Source organism: Musa acuminata, chromosome BXJ3-6, assembly GCF_036884655.1.
Source record: "Musa acuminata AAA Group cultivar baxijiao chromosome BXJ3-6, Cavendish_Baxijiao_AAA, whole genome shotgun sequence".
In the NCBI taxonomy this organism is placed as follows: domain Eukaryota; kingdom Viridiplantae; phylum Streptophyta; class Magnoliopsida; order Zingiberales; family Musaceae; genus Musa; species Musa acuminata.
In genome coordinates, this window is record NC_088354.1 from 10,998,741 (window position 1) to 11,019,477 (window position 20,737).

The 20,737-nt window shown below is 42.4% G+C and overlaps 2 protein-coding genes across 8 annotated transcripts; both read right to left on the reverse strand.

Annotated features, from left to right (window-relative positions):
- Window positions 1-658: 658 nt before the first annotated feature.
- Window positions 659-2,900, reverse strand: LOC103988420 (protein DETOXIFICATION 52-like). The gene has a single exon (XM_009406951.3). It carries the CDS (start codon window positions 2,646-2,648, stop codon window positions 939-941), a length of 1,710 nt encoding a protein of 569 aa, XP_009405226.1. The 5' UTR covers window positions 2,649-2,900; the 3' UTR covers window positions 659-938.
- A 7,053-nt stretch (window positions 2,901-9,953) lies between these two features.
- Window positions 9,954-20,247, reverse strand: LOC135641669 (nuclear poly(A) polymerase 4-like). Of its 7 annotated transcripts, none has more exons than XM_065157261.1 (14): window positions 19,492-20,228; window positions 19,154-19,344; window positions 18,726-18,890; window positions 18,528-18,605; window positions 17,163-17,270; window positions 14,548-14,610; window positions 14,305-14,466; window positions 12,896-13,009; window positions 12,752-12,814; window positions 12,342-12,671; window positions 12,098-12,262; window positions 11,172-11,940; window positions 10,765-11,036; window positions 9,954-10,642 (listed from the first exon to the last, which is right to left on the reverse strand). In XM_065157261.1, the coding sequence occupies exons 3-14, from the start codon at window positions 18,831-18,833 to the stop codon at window positions 10,526-10,528; spliced, it is 2,349 nt and encodes a 782-aa protein (XP_065013333.1). In that variant the 5' UTR covers window positions 18,834-18,890; window positions 19,154-19,344; window positions 19,492-20,228; the 3' UTR covers window positions 9,954-10,525. The 7 variants fall into 7 exon arrangements, with proteins under 7 accessions (XP_065013333.1, XP_065013332.1, XP_065013334.1 ...); XM_065157260.1 differs by having other exon boundaries at window positions 18,726-19,017; XM_065157262.1 differs by having other exon boundaries at window positions 18,726-19,344; window positions 20,010-20,228.
- Between the last annotated feature and the right edge of the window lie 490 nt (window positions 20,248-20,737).

Here is a 20,737-nt window from a genome sequence, read left to right on the forward strand (position 1 = left end):
GTTGTTGTTCTTCACTCGCTCCTTCTCAGCGTGCAACCAGAACGCTCACGGTTGCTGCTGTAGCATCTGGTAAAAAGGCCCGTGCATGCACGCTTCCAGTTCCTAACCACTGCATCACCAACATTTATGATCAAATGAGAGTATCATCATGGCTGCCGCTAACATTCATTCACCTACCAAAGTGGAGAAGACAAGAGTACATGTTCCTGAGTTGCTATTGGCCCGGCCAACTGAACCTTTGCTTCTCCAACACTCCAATGGCAAACAGTCGATGGTGCTCCTCCAACAACAGCCTCGTTTGCCTGGACCATCCCCCCCCCCCCCCCCCCCCCGTAATCCCTCGTTACTTACCAACATAATTGAGGCTCACGTTACTCTCAGCGGAGAAGAAGGGCTTCTTTTTCCTGCACGCACTACTCTCCTTCTACCTTTTAGAATGCCTGCCATTTAGGGCAAACCAGTAACTCAACTGTCTTTGAAATATCTTAATACATCACCACCTCAATCTACTCACGGGATATACATGGATGGATCTCGAGATGTCATGCAAAAGTGCCATGTAATGAATGGTGTTGCACTTTGCTACCACACGTAATAAGAGGCCATTGAGGATTACTACACTCTCTTTTCATCATGCAATAAGCTGCATTGTTCATAATGACAGGAAATCTAAGAACATGATATTATACATATATCTCACCCACATTATCCCCAGACCAAATCAAATCAAATTTAATAGTACAAAGTCCATTGAATAAAAATCATGACAAAACTTCTCGTTGAGATATATATATATATAAAAGAAGATATCCGGGAAAAAAAAGGATCTGTTCTTCTCTTCGATTTCTGAAGTTAGAGCTTTAGATGCTTGAATCCATCAGTTTGTCTCCACACACTGCATTGCAATTACCGATTAATATTACCATTCACGATCAGTATCACCTTTCGACATCACACACCTTAATCGAAACCAGAGGCTCGTAGCAGCAGATCACGCCTTTGGAGCCCTCCTTCTCCACCAGCTTCGCCGCTTCCTCTTCCCCTTCAACCTTCACCACCGTCACGGCCGCCGACTCGGGCGGCGGCAGGCCGGTGCACGTCAGCACCTGAGCCCGCCGGGCCTGCGCCTCCCAGTCGGTAGTCCCCACCGCGTGCAGCATGAGTCCAGCGCAGCAGACTTGGGCCGCGAGGAGGCCCATCCAGAGCCCGACGAAGCCCAACCCGAGCCAGAAGCCAAGGCCGACTGCGACGGGCGTCCCGACGAGGTAGAACGCTCCGAGGTTGACGTGGGCTGCGCGGGCGGGCCTCGCGCTGCCGCGGAGCACGCCGCAGCCCACGGTCTGCGGGCAGTTGCCGAGCTCGCACAGGCCGACGACTGGCAGCGCCGCCGCTGTCATCCGCAGGATCTCGCTGTCGTGGGTGAACATCCGTCCCCAGCGCTCCCTCACGCCAGCGGCGAATACCATGGCGGCGAGGCCCATAACGGCGGCCAGGAGAACGGAGACGGCAGCCGAAACCCGGGCCCGAGACGGACGGTTGGCGCCAAGCTCGTTGCCGACGCGCGTGGAGACGCCGATGCCGAGCGACGAGGGGAAGACGTAGACGAGGGCGGTTGTCTGGATGAGGACGCCCATGGAGGCGACGGCGGGCCTGGGGTCCGGGAGGAGGCCGCAGAGGAGGATCATGAGCTCATACCACCACCATTCGAGGCAGACGGAGGCGCAACTGGGGGCGGCCAGGCGAGCGAGTGGGCCCCACCCACCGAGGCACTCTGCGGTGGGCCCGCGGGGCACGTGGGGAAGGAGGCAGAGGAGGAGGGCGAGGTTGGAGGCCGCGGCAGCAGCAGCAACGCCAGGCGCGCCAAGGTGGAGGCGGATGACGAGGAGGTAGTTGGCAGGGAGATGGAGGGCGGCGGCGAAGGCGGCGGCGGCGGTGAGCGGCCGCGTGACGCCCTGGGAGCGGAGGTAGATCCGGATGGGGTGGATGAGGGAGAAGGAGAGGAGGTCCGGGAGGGAGAAAAGGAGGAAGGTCTGGGCGAGGGCGGTGATGTCGGGGTCCTGGCCGAGGAAGAGGAGGATTCTGGACATGTAAAGCCAGAGCAGAGCGATGGGCAGGGAGGAACAGAGGAGGAAGAGTACGGTGCGGTAAAGGGTTAGCGAGAGGAGGCGGGGCTGGTTAGCGCCGAAGGCCTGGGAGCAGAGGGGCTCCATGCCGAGGGACAGCCCGGAAAGCACGGAGTAGCCGGTGATGTTGGCGAAGGCGATGGCGAGCGAGCCGGCGGCGAGGGGGAGGTCGCCGAGGGAACCGAGGAAGAGCATGGAGAGGACGGAGCGTGAGTAGAGGAGCAGCGCCGTCAGCGCAATGGGGAAGGAGAGGCGGAAGAGGGAGCCGGCCTCCTTCAACGTCTCCGACGGCGATGGCAAGCGAAGCAGCAACTGCTGGTTCGGGGAGGCGGGAGCGGCGATGGACGGCTTTTGTGCTGGCTGAGATGCAAATGACTTCAAAGCCTGGGCTTTATCACCAAGCCCAGATGCTTTGGGGAGTGGAAGGAGCGTGAGATAGATATGGCCGGGAGATAGCAAGGGGTTCTTGTCGTCGGGGGACGCCATGGGGGCGGAGGCGGCGGTCGTGGTGTTCGTGTTGCACATGGCGTGGGCGACAGCTACCGGAATTCCCAAGCCTCCGATGGGGTTTCTTCTTCTTCTTTACGCTTGTAGCTTTGACAAGCTCAACTTGCGGCCGTCTCTCATGGAATGGGAGGGAGAAGGCAAGGAAGAAGCGAAGAGAGTTCTGTCGTTACGAAAACGAAGGCAAGAGGAGGAGTTGGAGGGTTGTTGTCTATCTCAGTTGCTGTGCTGCTCTGCTCTGTTTCGTGAGAGTGCGGACGGGAGGAGGGGGCGGAGGGGGGGAGGGGGGTTGGGGTCGGCTCATTGCTTGCGTTTCCAGTATGGGTGTATTAATAGAGCTGGCGGGGACTGAGGGAGGGGTCAATTCTCGGGATTAAATTAGCCGTTTCCATCTTTCTCTTTCCCTTGCTCCTTTAATACCTCCCCACTCCCCAACTTTGCCAAGCTTCTTCTTCCACACATAGCTTCCTTCTCCAGGAAACAGATACACACACACGCTGCAGATAATTTCACGAGAGAGGATCCTTTCAATCCGACTCCACTTGGGAAGTCCAGTATTATTAGCATTATGTTTCTTCTTCTCCATACTGCATGCACTCTGCGTGCATCATCAGATAGACAAGATCAACACCAAGAGGAGCGAGCAGCAGGCTCCAGACCGAACTGAGAGAGTTGCAGGCCCAAATTAGACCGACCAAGCCTGCTCGCTAGTGCAAACAGGGTGAGCCACATGCCCCATCGTATATGGTTCATGTTGGCCATCAATCTGACAACCTGCAAGCCAAGAAGGTAGCCATAAATTTTTGGGCCATCAATCTGACACGGCTCAATCAGTGGCCATTTACTTGACAAAGGACAGGGAGACAACTGTTACCTATTTTGCCCGAATAGTTTCCTTTCCTGTTCCCACCCCGTTTACACCGGCATTCAATCCAGCCCAAACTGACGCCATAAATCTCTTATTTTTCTCGTCTCACCAAAAAGGAACGGCGCACGTTAATTCCGCAGTTACCCAACCAATGTCAACCTGGCGCGACGACTCCTCCCTGCGCTGCGCCCTTCCGTGGCGAACTTACCATCTCGGGTGCCTTCTCCACGCATCCGTATCGTGGGGCTGAGGCTCATCCTACCCCCTCCTCCTCCTCCTCCTCCTCCTCTTCGTTAGCCTTCCTACCATTAACACCAATGCTTTGTTTCTTAAAGTCGGAAAACCACATGCATCCAACTCTCAAAAAGGAGGTCACTGTCATCCTTCACATGTCTCTACAAAGCCAAAGATCCATCGAGATATACAATAGATCTTTACACGATCACGTATCTACATGTCACGGGATAGGTATTATTCTTCTGATATATGTCACACATAATATGGCGATGCAACTTTCAACAGGATTACTCGTTAGAGTCCACTATTTGGGAAATCGAAGGCATATATATCGTGTCAGAGGGAGGGAGAGAGAGATGGCATGTGCGTACGGATGCCGCGACGATCCCATTAGCCTGCTCTATGACTGTGTGACAACAGTGATAGTAATAACAATAATGATGTTGTTATTACTATGGAACAAAGTACAGCCCAAAAGGTAGAACCGAGTGGGGAAGGAGAGGAGTGTGCGTAGAGTATGATGAAGCTTTCCCTTCGTTTCTTTAAGATTTCTCCTCCTTCTTCTTCTTCTTCTTCTTCCTTTCTGACCGGAATTTCTTTTTCGATACGGAGGAAGGTTGGAGTCGTTTCCGTGGGTGGTGGTGCACGCGTACGGTGGCACGCTCGAGCCTGTACTTGGGCTGTGTCAGCCACAGCCTGGACGAACCGTGCTGCGGTGGGCCTCCATCGCCTGTTTCCTGGACTTCGTCTTCATTAAACGCCTCGCCTGCCCTCCCTGTGACCGGCGATCATGACTGGCGGGTCCCCCCGGGAGGAGACGTCACCGCTTCCAATCGCGGTGCCGGGTAGGCCTAGCGCGGGACGCCGTGGATGCGAGGAACATTTTGCTGCAAGCTCGCAGAACGAACGCTGCGGCAAGTGATCGCCGGAGGGAGCTCCAAGCTCCAGCCGCGTACATAACACAGCAGTATCAATAGAGGTGGGGACGCTATAGCAAGAGATGTCTCAACAGTGTCTTGATTCTTCAACATTCAATCAAGAACAAGAAAGAGAGAAGAAGAAGCACAGCCATTGAAGTTTCTGACAATTTAAATTCCCTTTTTCTTAGGCAATCTCCTTACGGTGACCAACATGCAAAGAATGTTCGCTGCTTAATCGTCTACGATATCATGCAGAGACATAGCACGTGTAGGCTGTTTCATGTGCACGGATCACAATCAAGTGGTGGGAATCAAAATCGATCACCATTTATAGAAGAGTATAATATATACCATCTGCATCCATGGCGCTCTGTTCTACGTACGTCTTTGGAAAGATCACACAATAGCTCAAACAAGTCTTTCCAAATAATGTGAGAGCATACGGTAGAGAAGTCATGTCACACGTAGTTAACTATGCATTGCGTGATTTAGGCAGTGTAGGGTTGGCAGACATGTCCGCCAGAAGCAAACGGCTCTCACTCCCTCTCAATAGTTTACTCGTAAACATGAGATTATATTGATCTACGTACTTTAATGGGCAGCAGTTGGTGAATACAAATCCAACGGTCCACAAACATGATGTCGTCCGATATCTTAGACACCACAAACGCGTGCAATTAATGGCGTCAGGAGCTCACAACACCAGTAGCGTTTGCCTTTTGTGAGGCCTGTCGCAGTCCGAGAGGGAAGATAGCACCGCCGACCAAGAGAGAGGCGTGATCTGCAAGTGCATACCAAATTCAAGGTGTCACAGTGGGAGGATCCTGGCCCTCGAATCAGGATGATTTTATGGATATGGATGGCCTGTGGGTGACAGCGTAGTGATCGAGTAATTGAGTTTTGCCTGGTGGAAGCGGGGAAAGCATGGGGAAAGGTTGACAAAGCCAGCTTCTTGTTGCTGTCATGATCCCCCAACTTTGTCCTTCCTTTGGTCATCGGTGGAGCTGATAGTTGGGTAAGTAAGCTACAGATCCGTGACGTAACATCAGCAAACATTGACAATAGATCTTCTCGGTAAAAAGATTTAGATAGCCGACATGGTGTCCTTGCCACTGACAGTTTCAGCTCTCATCTGTTTCCTCTCCACTGTGAGTTGTGGTTGCAGATAAAGATCAACACAACTGCTACTCACAACTTTCTTCCTTTTTCGTCAAGGTGTTCGATTTCCAAAACTATATATAGGACGGTGTAGGCCACTGTAACTTCTTACTGATGAAGGCGACGCATGTACTTGTTGCATGTCTTCGTGCTTCTAAAGCATATGCCTTTGTTCAACTCATATCTAAAAGTTCATTTTAGTCAACACCTACAACATAGTCCAGTGGTTACACCTAACAATACTGTACAACGAAGCAGAGGTTTTGCAACAGTCGTTGGCTACTGGAGAGATTGCACTTGACCTGCATCAGATAATTGGTGGCATCTGACACGTTTAGTGCAGCTTGCATATATTCTGACATATCAGATTTATAAGAGATGCATTACAAGCTTTGTTTTATTACAGCTCCAGCTAGCATTGATTAGATCGGTGAATTCTTCTTCCTTGCGCACGTCGAAAGATGACTTCCTCTTGGTGCTTGAACATTGATCAGAATATAAGATCTTATCTTATATTCTGCTATACATATCATGTGCTTTGCCGCGACGGTGTTGATATGCTTCGCTGGTGGACTTGAGATGGTCTGCGTATTTATGACTTCTGTTCCCTCTGGTGGTATTCAGCATCATCAGCTCCTCCTTTCACATATAAAGACAACATGCTTGTAGAAATGCTTCTGAGTCGATCTCGCACCTAATCGCGACTGGTTTTTTGCCATTTTGTTGCTGACTAGTGTGACAAAATCACTGCTCAAAACACCAAAACGCATAAAAATGTCAGCAGAACTCCGTCTCCTTTACGGAACGAATAGGGCAACAGTGTCGGTGTAATCCGAATGGAGAAGCTTTCGATACTGTTGTCTAAATAATTCGCCGCCATGTCGTGCATGATTCTAGTTTGTCAGATTTGGTGATATATTGTCACCGTATTAGGATTTCAGTATCTGTCAGCGTCCGGACGTCACGTATCACCCGACTGTGACATCCTCAAAACGTAAGGAGAGAGACTTGCATGCAAAGATGCGCCACACATACGTACACACACATATATGACCGTATAACTACATATGTTGGAGGATGTCAATACGACAAATCATTTTCTTTGGCTGCATCATCCTTATTATCACACAGTCGGTGGATCACACATATGGTTGACCGAGTCCAGCTAAAGACGACTGCAGAGATTTGGATTCTGCTGTGGCTGACGACATCATCTGCAACCCTAATCATTGTTCATGCCGGCCCACCTGACTCATGCAATCAGGAAAGGAACAAAACTACTAGTTAAGTTACTGCGTAAATCTCACGCAAATGATCGGTTCCGTCAAAGTCATTGATCTCGACGACGGATTGAACCATTTCGGCATGTCATCTCGTTGCTTCGGTAATCTTGTCCACGGTCAACATTTTCCTACATCTCAGGCTTTTTCAGAAGACCATGAGACCAGTTCCCCAAGACATTGCTGAACTGCACAGGTGTGCCGTGCTATTGGAAGGCGATGGGAGATAGAGGACACTTCTCCTCCCATGTCCTATCTGTACTATCCTAATCAATGTCAGAAAGAAGCATGTGCCCTATAAAATGAGCTAAAGTGGGGTGGAAAGCATCATTCCAACTTGAAGAGGATACAAATTTAAGCAGGAATGCAGCAGTGGTTTCAGGACTCGAAACCTTTTGAATCCACGAAGGCCTGCAAAGCGATGTAGACTGACATCATCGTGTCACCTCCTTCTGCACTTACAGTGGTGTTTGGTTAGGAATCAAAACTCTACAGTCATGAAGGCATCGAAGCAGAGGCAAAGTAGTCTAATCACGGACGACCGATACGAGAGCACGCATTCTCTCAAAGCTTCTTGTTAGGTAATCAGATACCTACGAGAGGCTTTTCGTAGCTAGCCATTCTGTAGTCTACTGTCACCTTTCAAGCTCATTGTTGGCCTAAGCGTGGCTACAAACTCCCCTTTTACCAAAGTTCAACTTCAGCCACATGCATGGCCGTGCATGCATGCACTTGCAAAACCTTGAGAAAGAAAAAAGAAGTAGAAGAAGAAGATGAAGAAGAGACATGGCAGTATGATGCCACCGGTGCTGTCCCCGCTCTGCCCGGTATAAGAAGCCTTTTCTGCCTCACAAAGTGGGAAGACCTGCCTGGGTCCAGCTCACAGAAGATCTTTATACATATGGTTGCCTTGTGAAGCTAAATACGTCGGCAGTAGTCAAGTCCAACAAATGGGTCATGAGAAGCCCCACACGCATGCACAATCTTCACATGGCCTGTGTTCCCTTTTGGGCATCATGATGGAGCACATACTCCCTCCTCCATTCATTCAGCAGCCACTTTGAAGTTGCTGTGCGTGTCTAATAATCATCACTAATAGTCGTGTTTGTACACAGCCGAAAAGAAATGGAAAAAGAAGGATCAAATGGGAAGAGGCAAGTGGGGGAGGTTTGGTTCTTGTCTGAAGAAGTGGAATTATGTTTCCCAACTTGGGGTTCCCATCCGCTGCTGCTGCACGGCCTCCGAATGGTTTAGAAATGATGGGACTGTGGGATCCCCTCATCGCACTACCCGCCAGACAATATTATTAGATCCTTCCAACTGCGACACCTGCAATGATCCCACCAAGAAAAGAGATGATGCTGTTGATGGCAGTCGAGTAGACGCCAACCCTCGAGTCGTCGCATTTGATTTGTAGCGCAAATTGATCGCGTGAACGCACTGTGCAGCGTTGCGTTTGCAGTGGGGGAGAAGGAAGCTTTCAGCTTTCAGCTTTCAGCTTTAGTTCATCCAAGGTAGGGTTTGGCAGCTCTACGAGTTAGGTTTCGTAAAGTCGCTCCGAGTCCATTGCTCTCCCGCTGCATGCAGCACAGTTAGAGACGCATCGGTGGGATGAAAAGGATTGGCACGTCCCGGCCGAAGCAGTTTCTGGATTGACGGGAGGGATGAAACGATGAAGACAAAGACAAGTTTTCCAATAAATCAATATTTTTTTTTTATTTCACATTAATTCTCAGACATTATTAATGCAGCAGAATTTTAGTCTATATATTATTTCAATAAATTTTATTTATTAGTCTAGAGATGTTTTGAATTTATCAAAAGTTGAAAAAAGGAAAACAAATAGAGTGCAAATTCATTATCATCGAATAAAGATGGATGGAAGATCTTAAAAACTCATGAGATTAAAGTCTATTAATCAATAATGACATTAAAAATTATTATTCTCAAATCCGAGTCAAGAATATTATCTTTTTTAACGTAAAATAATAGAGTAAAATAAATATTATAATTAATAAATTAAAAATGGATTAAAATTTTGTGTGTGTGTGTGTGTGGCGTGAGATTAGTAATAAATCTTAATAAATTTATCCAATTTTTTTTTATTCTCTCTCTATCATTAAAAATAATCCATTATTACTTGTCCTGCATCATAAATTCTAATATTTTATATGGTGAAATACATGTCATCGAAAAGCTTATTGACTTAAAGGATGTAAAATATTTACCGAATTTGATTTTTTTTTGAAAAAAATATATTAAATTGTCTCTATGATATTTTTCTTTTTCTTTTTTTTTTAATTAAAAATATATATCATAATATATATATCTTATGTCTTGACAGCCTTAGAAGCACAAAGTGATTTGAATACAAGAATAATTTCTTGAGATACTCATTTGATATCGGATGATATTATCCATATCCCTTGGGCAGACTTATAAAAAGACTATTTTATGGTGCTCCACTAATATGATTTACACAGGGATTTAGATGGAGTAGGATTTATTATCAACGACACTAATGGATGGATTTATGAATGTAGTAGACAGCTTATAAGAAGAAATAATCCAAGTTATTTGGCAGGCTGAACCGAACCGCATTATGTTTTAGAGATGTTGGTTCGTAATGTTGCCTACAGGCAATGTTTGCATCAGACTTGTTTAAATTTTAATGTATCTTTAATTTGGTAAGCAGATTTGATTTGATGACGAAGCTCAAACTGGACTGTTGGATGGATGCCAGCAATCCAAGTATTTTGACTTCACAAGCCCAAATAGGGTTTCATAAAACAATTCAGCATACTAGCTGATAAAAGTTAACTACATTTGCAAGCCAATCATTGTCTGGTTTGCATCAAACAGATAACACAGAATTAACTTGATCATGAAACTATTACTTTACAAAACAATCGAGTATATACAGTTAACTACACTTGGGAAAGAATGAAACAAATGGGAGAGCTTTCCTAATCTAAAACCTAAGTATTGAACCTTTGCAGAGGGTCTGACACTATGTAACTTATGTAACACAATTCCGGACAGCAGGCGTAGCCAAAAGGCTAGAGTAAGGTCCCTAAAACTGGAGATAATCCATCTAGAAGATTTTTTAGGTTAAATCATCTGCTAGATCATCCATGACTATAACACATCTTGCAACAAAGTTTTCCACTTATCTGCCAGTTTCATCGTCTTCTATTCCAGTTTGCTCGCATTGCGATAACAGCAATTCCGGAGAAACTTACCCCGCCAACTGCCGGACCAAGGCTTTCCCATATACAAAATCGTGCCATTCGGATTGCTGCTTCTTTTGCAGCATCATCCATGGCTTGCATTGACTGAGCATCCTCAGCCACTTCATGCTGTTGAAGTCAGACTCAACCTGCCATGAAGGTGGAAATACAATACGAGGCAGGAAAGTACAAAGGAAAAAGAGCATTAGAGTTCCCCAAGGTAAAACGAGTTCACAGAAACATGCCTTTGTGAAGGGTTTTGAGCAGCATCAGCTGACACCCCTCCACGAGCTTTAAGGGCCACTCCAAGTGCGATGTTTGGCTTCAGAAGACAAAAGTGGAACACAGATTAAAAAAAATAAATTCACAAAATTAATTCAGTGAATTATATCTATGATTGCTAATACGTAGTTACAGAATGGAAGCATGCACTAGAGGTAAGACCTCCAATTCATCTACCACACCATTTTGTGTTGATCCATCCTCCAATTGATCCATCCCTGTGCTGGTCCCCTGCAATAGTTCTTGGCTGCCACCCACACTGGAACTTGTACTGCCAGCAAACTGCTGCAGAACCACCTCCTCGATGGACTCTGAATTGCAGAACAGGTCTCCCGCTGAATCCCCGCCACACTCCAGATATAATGTCTCATTTGCCAACTGCCTAGCATCACTTCCACTAGATGTTTCAACAACACCATCTGCGGTACTCCTAACTGCCATCAAGTCCATCAAATATTAACCACCAAGTCCATTGAATATCATCTCCGGCAACATAATATATTTTAATCAACAAGGGTCAAACTTAGCTTCGATCTGATCCTTATGCCAGATCAAGTGACAAATCATACCTGATATGCTACTGGTGACAGAAGAGAACTGTGGCTGTCTGCTTGGGCTAATAGAATCATTGTCGACTCGCTTAAAGACTTGGTTATCTTTTTCCGACTCTTTCTGTTTCTCATCTATACCTGCTTGATCTTGTTGATCAGGAGTTGAGATTTTCTGCCGACTTGCATTGACTGATGCATGTTTTTCAGGTTTATTTGGTTTAGCCCCCAAGCAATCAATTTTCCTCTTACAATGACGTTCTTCTTCTTTCCCATCTTTCTGATCATTATTTATACCAGCTTGATCTTGTTGATCAGAAATTGATATATTCTCCTGATTTGGACTGATTAATGTATGTTTCTCAGGTTTATTCGGTTTATCATCCAAGCAATCAGCATCAATTTTCCTCTTACAGTTTCGCTCCAAGGATCCTCCACATTGCTCCCGAATATCTTCACCAGAAGTTTTGTCAGTCAGCTGCTGGCAGACGGGCCTCGATGGACGAGGTCTCTTATATCCTTCTGGAAACACATAAGAGGGTATTTGCTTTCTGCGAACATGAGTAACATGAATTTCCATTCCAGGTTTCCAGAACAAGTACGACTCCACATCACCCTTGAACTCTTCGACAGTTCCGCGTATGTCAAATCGCTGACCTTCTTGTATCTTCATCCCCTGTGTCCTTTGCAAGCCCATAAAGAAAACACAATGTGAAAACTGTTTAAAAGGATCTACATACTCATTGGGATATGGATGGCACTGCAGTATGCCGCATGTGTCCCTCTCAATCTGTTTGTGAAGAAAACAGTAAAGGGTTAATAAAAAGGAATGTTATTTTAAAGATGGAAATAAAACAGACAAATGGGTATGTTAAAAGCCGAAATCACATAAAATAAAACAAGAGTTGGATAGCAATGCACTCGGACCTGAAAAGGTTGGAACTCACCTTCAGAGTCAACTGCCTCAGACGAGATTCCACCCATCCCTTCCATGACCTTAGATCCTCAGCATCAGCAGCAACAATGTCAACCTGGAGATAGTTTTTATATGTCTCAAAGAAAGGGTGAGGCTCAAACAGAGCACCCCAACCAGTCTTGTTCAACTCAATATCCTGCAAGGATGAAAATAAAGAAAATGAAGCAAAAGATGGTTTCCCAGCAATGCTACAGAGGAAATCACCAAGTACAAACCTCACAGATATTGTTGCCAATTTGAAATTGTTCCGTCATAACCCTTAGTGTGCTTGTTGATACATTATAGCTAGAGTTCATGCATGGATATGCAGGAGTAATAATAGGCATATGGTGAGTTCGATCTCGTGGGTTCTTACGGCTATCCCATACAGGGAACCCAAGTTCAGCTTCCTCAATATCACACAACCTTACTGGATTTGGCCAGCGCCACTGGGTATAAACTCTGAAAAATCGTGATACTAGCGTACTTGGCACAGCATTAGGATAAAGCTGGCAGACACAAGCAACCAAGATAGCCCAATTGACACCCCCAAGAAATCCAATCACCTGAACAATTAAAAAAAAAAATGAACAAGCAATATTAAGGGTTGATCTGTTAAAGAATGACAATACCAAAGAGAGCTTACATTTGAATAAACTCCACGCTTCTTAGCCCAGAGCTTCAAGCATCTGAGAGTTGTTCGAAAATTCTGTAGGAAGTATAACTGATTCAGAGACAACATAAAGTGTGATAAATTACGAAGAATAATGCAAAATTCAAGAATGATAACCTCAATATTTGGCACCAGCCGTATAATTTGGTCCGCTACTCTGCAGCCATTAAGACTTCTAACAGTTGCCTCATCAACATTGTAAAGCACAGATACATGGGAGATGTCCAAATCCTGCATGAAAATACCAGAAAGACTACATGTCAAGCAGATACAAAACCACCACGTTTTAGAAGGCACAAAATTCATGTCCAACACAATCTTCAAAGTTGGAAATCTACAGTATCATAAAACTACAGAATATAGCTTCACTGGAAGACAATGCTCCACATGGCAATGAAAAAAAGGTTCTATTGCTGCCATCTTGATCTGTAATTTTGAATACCTTTAAGTTCCAAATTATCTTCAACCAGCTTATACCAACTTCTGAAACATAACCTGAAGTACTACTCTAATCAACATCAAAATCTGTTCATGGTATTTGTTGATTTTCCAAAAGAATTATATGCTGATTATTTAGCATCCAGAGCAGTGTGTTGCCACAATGCACACTCAGTGGCAGCAGAACATGCTAGTAGATCTGTAGGACACCATACAGGGAGTGAATTTCATATAATGATTCTGTACCAGTGCATCTCTACACCAAACATGATTGACATAAACATTAATTTCATAAAATGGGTAATGATTGCTGCTGGTCAATAGATATTAGATCATTTGCCAAAAAGAAAGTCCAAGAAGTGGAAGACAGGAATAAATAATAATGTGATATAACAAGAAATCGGAAGAAAGAATTTCGGTGGAATGGATAAGACAAGCAAGATATAGATGAATAGCAGTTTTTTTATCCCAAAAATTTCACTACTGAGGCAATATTTAAGGATGTAATAGTAGAACAGAAAAAAAAAAAGTTCAAGAAAAGTAAGTTGAATGTAAGATGACTAGGAAATCATAGCTCAACTTAGGAACCGAGACTTTATTGGTTCAAGCTAAAACTTGCATTTAAAATAGGAACAATATGCATTCAACACTAGTGAATATCCATGCACATGTATGCACTTTATTATGCAGACTCCTGTCCACAAAAGGTATCGACAAGATGTCATAACTATGCATAATTACTAAAAATACTGTTCCAAGGAAAAAAGTAAAACGAACAATTGCATAAAAGCGGGGTACATCTTGCAATATGGGAAGCTTTCATAAAGAAGATGCACATAAAAGGTATCTAAGAATCAATTTTCCAATCAAGTGCAATGGATTTTTATTAAAAACATAAAATATATATATTTCTATCTCAAGTGATAACCCAGTGGAAGGCATTTATTGAGAAGTTTTGGAGGTGGCAAAATGCCAGTTTAAAATATTAATTAAACTTGTAAAGTCATAAAGAGTAGAAATTAGACCAAAAGGAAGAGAGATTTTTTTCAAGACCAAAGAAGAAAACAGATTGCAAATTGCGGACCTACCTCAGGAACAACTAGTTGTGATATACTGGCATAAAGAAGATCGATAGATATTCCATCAAATTTAAATTTCATAACAGGAACATGGGCATCAGGCACTGGCTGAAGTTCAGAAACTTCATCAATTTCAGCCAAAATATCATGCAAAGTAATGAAAAAGTCCTCCTGGAAAAAGTTCCCAGCTAGTTAATATCATTAGTATATAAGGTGTTCTATTCACAAATAAAATCAAGAAACAATTTAAACCTCTCGGCTAACATAGGAAGGTCCAACACACAAAGTATCAATGTCAGCCCCCGGTCCATGAACCTGCCACAACACAAAGCAATTTCAACTGTTTATCTGAGTTAAACCGATCTAAGATCTACCAATTCAAATAAGGTTAGTGATGAGAAAAAAAGATCATGATAAGTTACTGGAAAAGGAAGTCATAAAAGAGGGGAAAAAATGAGAAAGGATTAGAGCCAAATAAAAGCTACACAAACCTTATGCACCAAACAATAAAGACTGTGTTTGGGAACACATTTGTATTTTTAATGTGTATTTGGAGAATAGGACTTGAGTAAAAGTGCAGTTGTGCCATGGCTTGAGTGCTTGGTAAATAGTAGATGAAAACTGCATTTTAAATGTGTATTAGCATGAGTGTTGTTTGGTAAAATTATATTTCGAAAGTCCATTGAATATTATATGATAAATTTACCCTTCTAATATTTTGAATATTTATTCAAAAATGAATACATATTTTTATTTTAAATTAATAAGTAAATAAGTAAATAAATGTATGCAATCTTACAAAAATTTCATATGGCCTAGATATATAATAAATAAATAATATAATCATATAAATAAATAAAATTTCATATTATAGAAGACATAGATCATGTTCGTTTCTTACTAAATCATGTTGATAATTTTGTGATTTTAGATAATGTCATAGGGTAACTTTGGGAATTTGAAAGATTACATTAGCATCTCGTAAATGCTGAAATGTTGATGTTACCTTGAGGTAGCATCAACATTTAAGCATTAGCAATGCAGCATCCAAGCCAAATACGATTTGAAAAAAATTCATCGAACACCATAGGCTCTCAATGCACATTTCAAATTTATTCCCAAATGCACCTAAAGTTGCATATAAAAAATAAGTTTAAAAAAATGCATATTTCAACCATGAATAACTTGCACTAAACTTCAACTATAGGACTATACCAATCATTGTCAGCATGGTTGTTCTGTCAAACAACTAATCACTAGAAATGAGTATGGAATTAACAGCTCCACAAGGAAGACCTAAGATACCTATACCTTGTGGAAGAATTTCACATCTCAGTTTTCAACCACTAGGACTGGGATTGCAGTTGATAAACAACAACTGTATGGGAGAGAAGCAAAAGTACCTCATGCACAAGATAAAAAGAAACATCATATAAACAAAAGCAAACCCTCTTCAGTTTGGAAAAATGACAAAAATAAGGCATGCATAAAATATTCTTCAAAATTGATGCTTTAGAAGATCTCAAATTCAATCTAATGAATGCTATTGAATGGAAACAAGTGCTTCAGACAATACTAATCCTAATCAGTTTCTATAATTAACTCAAGGCCTCAAGCTGAATATCATTTGATAAATTTGCCATTTTATATAGTATGAGGTCAAATCAGTTGAGATCAAAGGACAAATATGGCCAATTAATATCATTTGGGAGTGATCCAAAGTCACTCAACCCGTCCAAGCTAAAACATTGTATTCTCCCTTAGGTTTTGCTATTTTGAGCCTTAATTATGAAACTACCTATAGGATTGCACTTCCCATGACAGAACACTATCAAATGTAAACCACATATTAAGACCTACATTTGTGATGCTCTAGTATCAACCTTATTTGATACCATTTTGACTTTTATTTCAAACTTCTTTTAGCAAAAAACCAATGCACAGCAAATTAATCATGAGTTCCATAAGATTCTAGCTCAAAATTCATTCACTGGATTGGATCTTGTCTTTTGAAGAATATTCATTAAAAACATGTCACGATACTCATGCAGTTACTACCAAAATATAAACAAATTTAACAATGATGTATACACTGCAAAAGTGATTCAAGAACTGCCTTCAAAACTTTAATTTAGAAAAGATTAACAAAATAGTCTTAATACTTAAGCTTACACTTTGGAAAGTAGACAAGTTCCATCACATCATCGAGCTAGCTAAAACTGACAGGTTTAAATTATCAATAAATATGCCTCGAGCATTTAAAGTACTGCCAATACGTCAAGCTTTATAGACATCCTACTTTGGGCTCAACATGTTCAAGCATACTAAACCAAATTCTAAACTAGAGAAGACCATAGTACAAAGAGAACTAAAAGAAGCAACAAATAACTAATATGTGTTCCTCCCAGTGCAATGATAGATACAATTTTATATCCTATCTATTAAACATAAGAAGTGCAGTCCATGCAGAACTTCAACATGCCCAGTTTACATAGCTGTCGAAACATTGCAAAAAATTAACTCAGCCTACAACACAGGAAGCTTATAAAAACAAATTAAATGTTAATAACTGTATAAGTTATATGAATAGAGGGGTTGTTATCCATCAAGCACTATTGCAACCTTATCCAAGGAATTATGAAGAATCAAGATGAAATGTATTTGCAAGCAATAATGAGAACGATGTTTACTATTCAGTATATATCAATCATTAAGGATCTTGTTCACAATTAGGTGCATATTCTCATTCATATACACAATCAACAAAGGCTTAATTACAGAAATCCAATACTCATACCTCATCCCCTAGCGATATAATCAAAATGTAAAAAAATCATAGAACTGAAATATATTTGTTCATATCTTACCCCCAAGCGATAAGATCCAAATGTGAAAATTACTGCACTTGCATCTTCAACCATTTGATCAGAGTAACCCCTCTGCCGAGTTAACTGTTTCACCCAGCTTTTGACAATCTGAGAGTCCAAAGTACAAATTAAGAGTCATAGGGTATCTAGAAATAATTCAGTCATAAAAACTAAAAAAGAAAAAAAAATTACACAGCTTATATATAGATTAATTAGAAATAGAACATAAAAGCCAACTTACAAGATCAGCATAATAAATTGTTCAACAGAGTGCAGAACAATAATGCTACGGACCCTAGAATGAACACAATATGTAGCTTGAGAAACTAATCAGAAAGGAAATACGATTTACTTTCATGTGTCTAAGAAAACAAGCAAACACCACTGTGAAGACAATCTTTTCTCCAGAAATTAGTAAAAGGCAAACTTATTGAGGTCTGTCACACGTAGACATCACCCCTGCAAAATAGCCATATGTTATGTTCTCCTGCCAAACCCGCCAATCAAGAAATTTATTCTTTGACTCATCCAACCCAGTAATTTAAAAATGATCCTCACCAAAATTTCTTTTTTCTATAAAAGTTCAGGGCATCGACATTCTGTCATCTTTGAGAATGATCCTTTAATTTTAAGCTAATTGGTCAATCCACTTCTGTTCTTCAAACCTTTTTACTACTCAAAGAACCTGATTCTCAAACTCAGAAATTGTCAGCTTGATGTGGCATGATACACGACAATCCCCTAAGAAGCCCAGATAAAGTACTATCTATACTCTTAACAAAATAATGGAAGTAACTTCTCTCCTAGAAGCATATCCCAGGTACAACAGATGTCATTCCAACTTCCAAGAAAGTAAAATATTTTATTTTCATGACAACATTCTGAATCAAGTATTCACTTTTTCGCTTACATAAGAAACTCTAAGATCCCCTTCAATTGCTCATAACCATCTTTGACAACTTTGTTTAATTTTCATCTTCATATTGCAAGCCTTGGGAGAAACTTAAATGTGCTAAAAAAAGTCATCTTTTTCTTGGTCTTCATGCAAAAAAGTTAGAAGACCATGAAATCATAATAATAATAAAGGTAATTTGTCTACTATATCGGAAAGTGAGGAGCTTCATTGCCCAACAATCTTCAAAATATCAGCAACAACTCATTGATGAATAATCAATTACTGAGAAAAATGAGACCAAAAGAATCCCACCAACTTATGTATCTCAAATATCACACGGAAAGTACAAAGGTAAGTATATAGATAGACCCCTATATAAGCAATTTAACTGAAAATTCGCATGGGATCTGTTTGATCAAATCATATAACAAATAAGATGAATGGTTAAAAATAAAAGAAAAAAAGATTACCTTGCCTAGTTCTCCTAAAACGTTCTCTCTCTTGAGAGCTTCCTCCTCGCTCTCATAGAGTCCAGCATCAACCAAGAACTTAAAAAGAGAAGCGCATATGTAAATGTCAAACTAAAGTAGACAACAAAAATATTAAGGACACCAAAGATTTATCTGAAGATGAAGAGAGGGAAGGAATAGAAAAGGCAACAAAGACACCTTTTCAAGTTCAGTTGTCCTCTTGAGATCAGCCTCAGTGGGTCCAGCAGTCGAGATTGGCTTTGTTATACCGTACTGCCTTGGAGCAGGTGGAGACGGGCTACCCATTTAATCAGAACAACCCGCCCCACAATCAGAGAGCGAATCAAAGGATAAAACTCTCTTCTGCTAACAGTACTAGAGAAGCTTTAACAACACGGTCAACAAGAAGAGATGCAAAGATGAAAGAACCGCCAAAGATCTAGAATACAGAAGTAAACAACCCTAATCTCCAGATATAGATGGAACAAATCTGACAAATAAATAAATAAAGGAGAAAAATGATAAAGGTCACTCTTCGTCTCGGATCACTGACAAAGCATAATCAACCAATGTAGCCCAAAAATGAAACCCTAAAGAAATCAAAGATTTCCGAAGTACCCAATTACCTCAAAGCCCTATTACAAACGACGATGAGAACGAACGCACTACAATCAAGAAAGACGGATCCACCCAGATGATAGGAGAAAGATATCTCCCACCTATCTATCTTAAATGGCACTAAAAGCCACGGAGAGCACCACCGGAAACACCGTGGATAGGAGAACAGAAAACCAAATCCGAACCACAATCGAATACCCTGAAACCAAATCGGAAACGCAAAGCGTTAGACACTACACAGAAAAAAAAAAAAAAAAAAAAGGAACTTCTTTAACTCCGGTGCCACCACGGAGATCGAATTCAAGACGGAACGACAAAAGGCAATAAAGGGCAAAGAAAAAGAAACCTGAACGGGAGATCAAAATCAAGAGCGAGACAAATTCCACTGATCGGCGCCTCGGGAGGGACGAGGCGCCGAAAACCCAAATGCGCAGCAGCGTGTAGCTTCTCGGGGTGGGGACGGCGGCGGCTATTCGAGGTGAGAAGAGAGAGGAGGCGGGACGTAATCTCACGGGGAGCAAGGGGTCGGGTCGGGAGGGGGATGGCACAAAAGAAGGAAGAGGAGGAGACCAATCCACCGATCCACCACCACGCGGTACTTTCCAGCGGCGATCGGACGCAGTGTTGAGCTCGGCAAGGGGAAGCGCCGCAGGGCGGTGGCCTCCGTCGTAGACGCGGAAACACAAAAATATCCGTGCAATATAAAATGTGAAGCTTTTTAGCAAGATTTGGTGGCGGACGGGACGAAATATAACGAGAGCGGGCAGTCGACGGTCGCGCTGCCGTTGACGTCGGACTGTTTAGGACAGCAGTGATTATGATTAACCGTCGTATAATTTCTTCCCGTGTCCGAAACCTAATTACCTTCGTGTTTTGTGGCTGCGGTTGAATCGGAAGGAACAAAACAAAACCGGCAGTAGCAACACGGAGATGGAAAAGAGGGGAGAGAAGGAAAAAGAATAAGAAAGGAACGGAGGAACGGAGGAAGGGAGAACGGACTTGCGCAGGAGAGACGCTCGGGAGCTTGCGAGGTGGTGGTGGTGGTTTAGTCCCCGTCAGCCGGCGGCGTCCAAGTCACGGCTCACATGACCAAATCGAAATATGAAACCAGCGTGCGTGGGTCCCACCCGGTGATGAGGTGTAAAACAGTGATCGAACATGTATGGTATCGAACATGTCTTGGTTATTGCAGGGGATCTGAATCTGTTGCTTTAGGGAGTAATCTTTGCCATGTCTTGCATTAATCATAACTTATCAAAAGTTATGATATCTTGAGAATTGAATGTCACTGAAATCAGTGCGAGGTTTTATTGGAGAATTGTTGAATTATACTTAGTGATGCTCATGATATAAGAGAATATTTTAAAATAAAAAATAAAAAAAATATTTTACTTCTCAACCCATTACTGATGTGATGGGTCTAATTGATTAGACTCTCTATGTCCCTTTTAGATGACTTATAAGTAGGATGTTAGTAAAATGACATTACAAGTGAGGAAGGTCAATATAATTATATAAGTGACTAGGAATATCTTAATAATGAGACTTACTATCACACTATGATCTCGTATCAAGGTTACTATCATAAGATT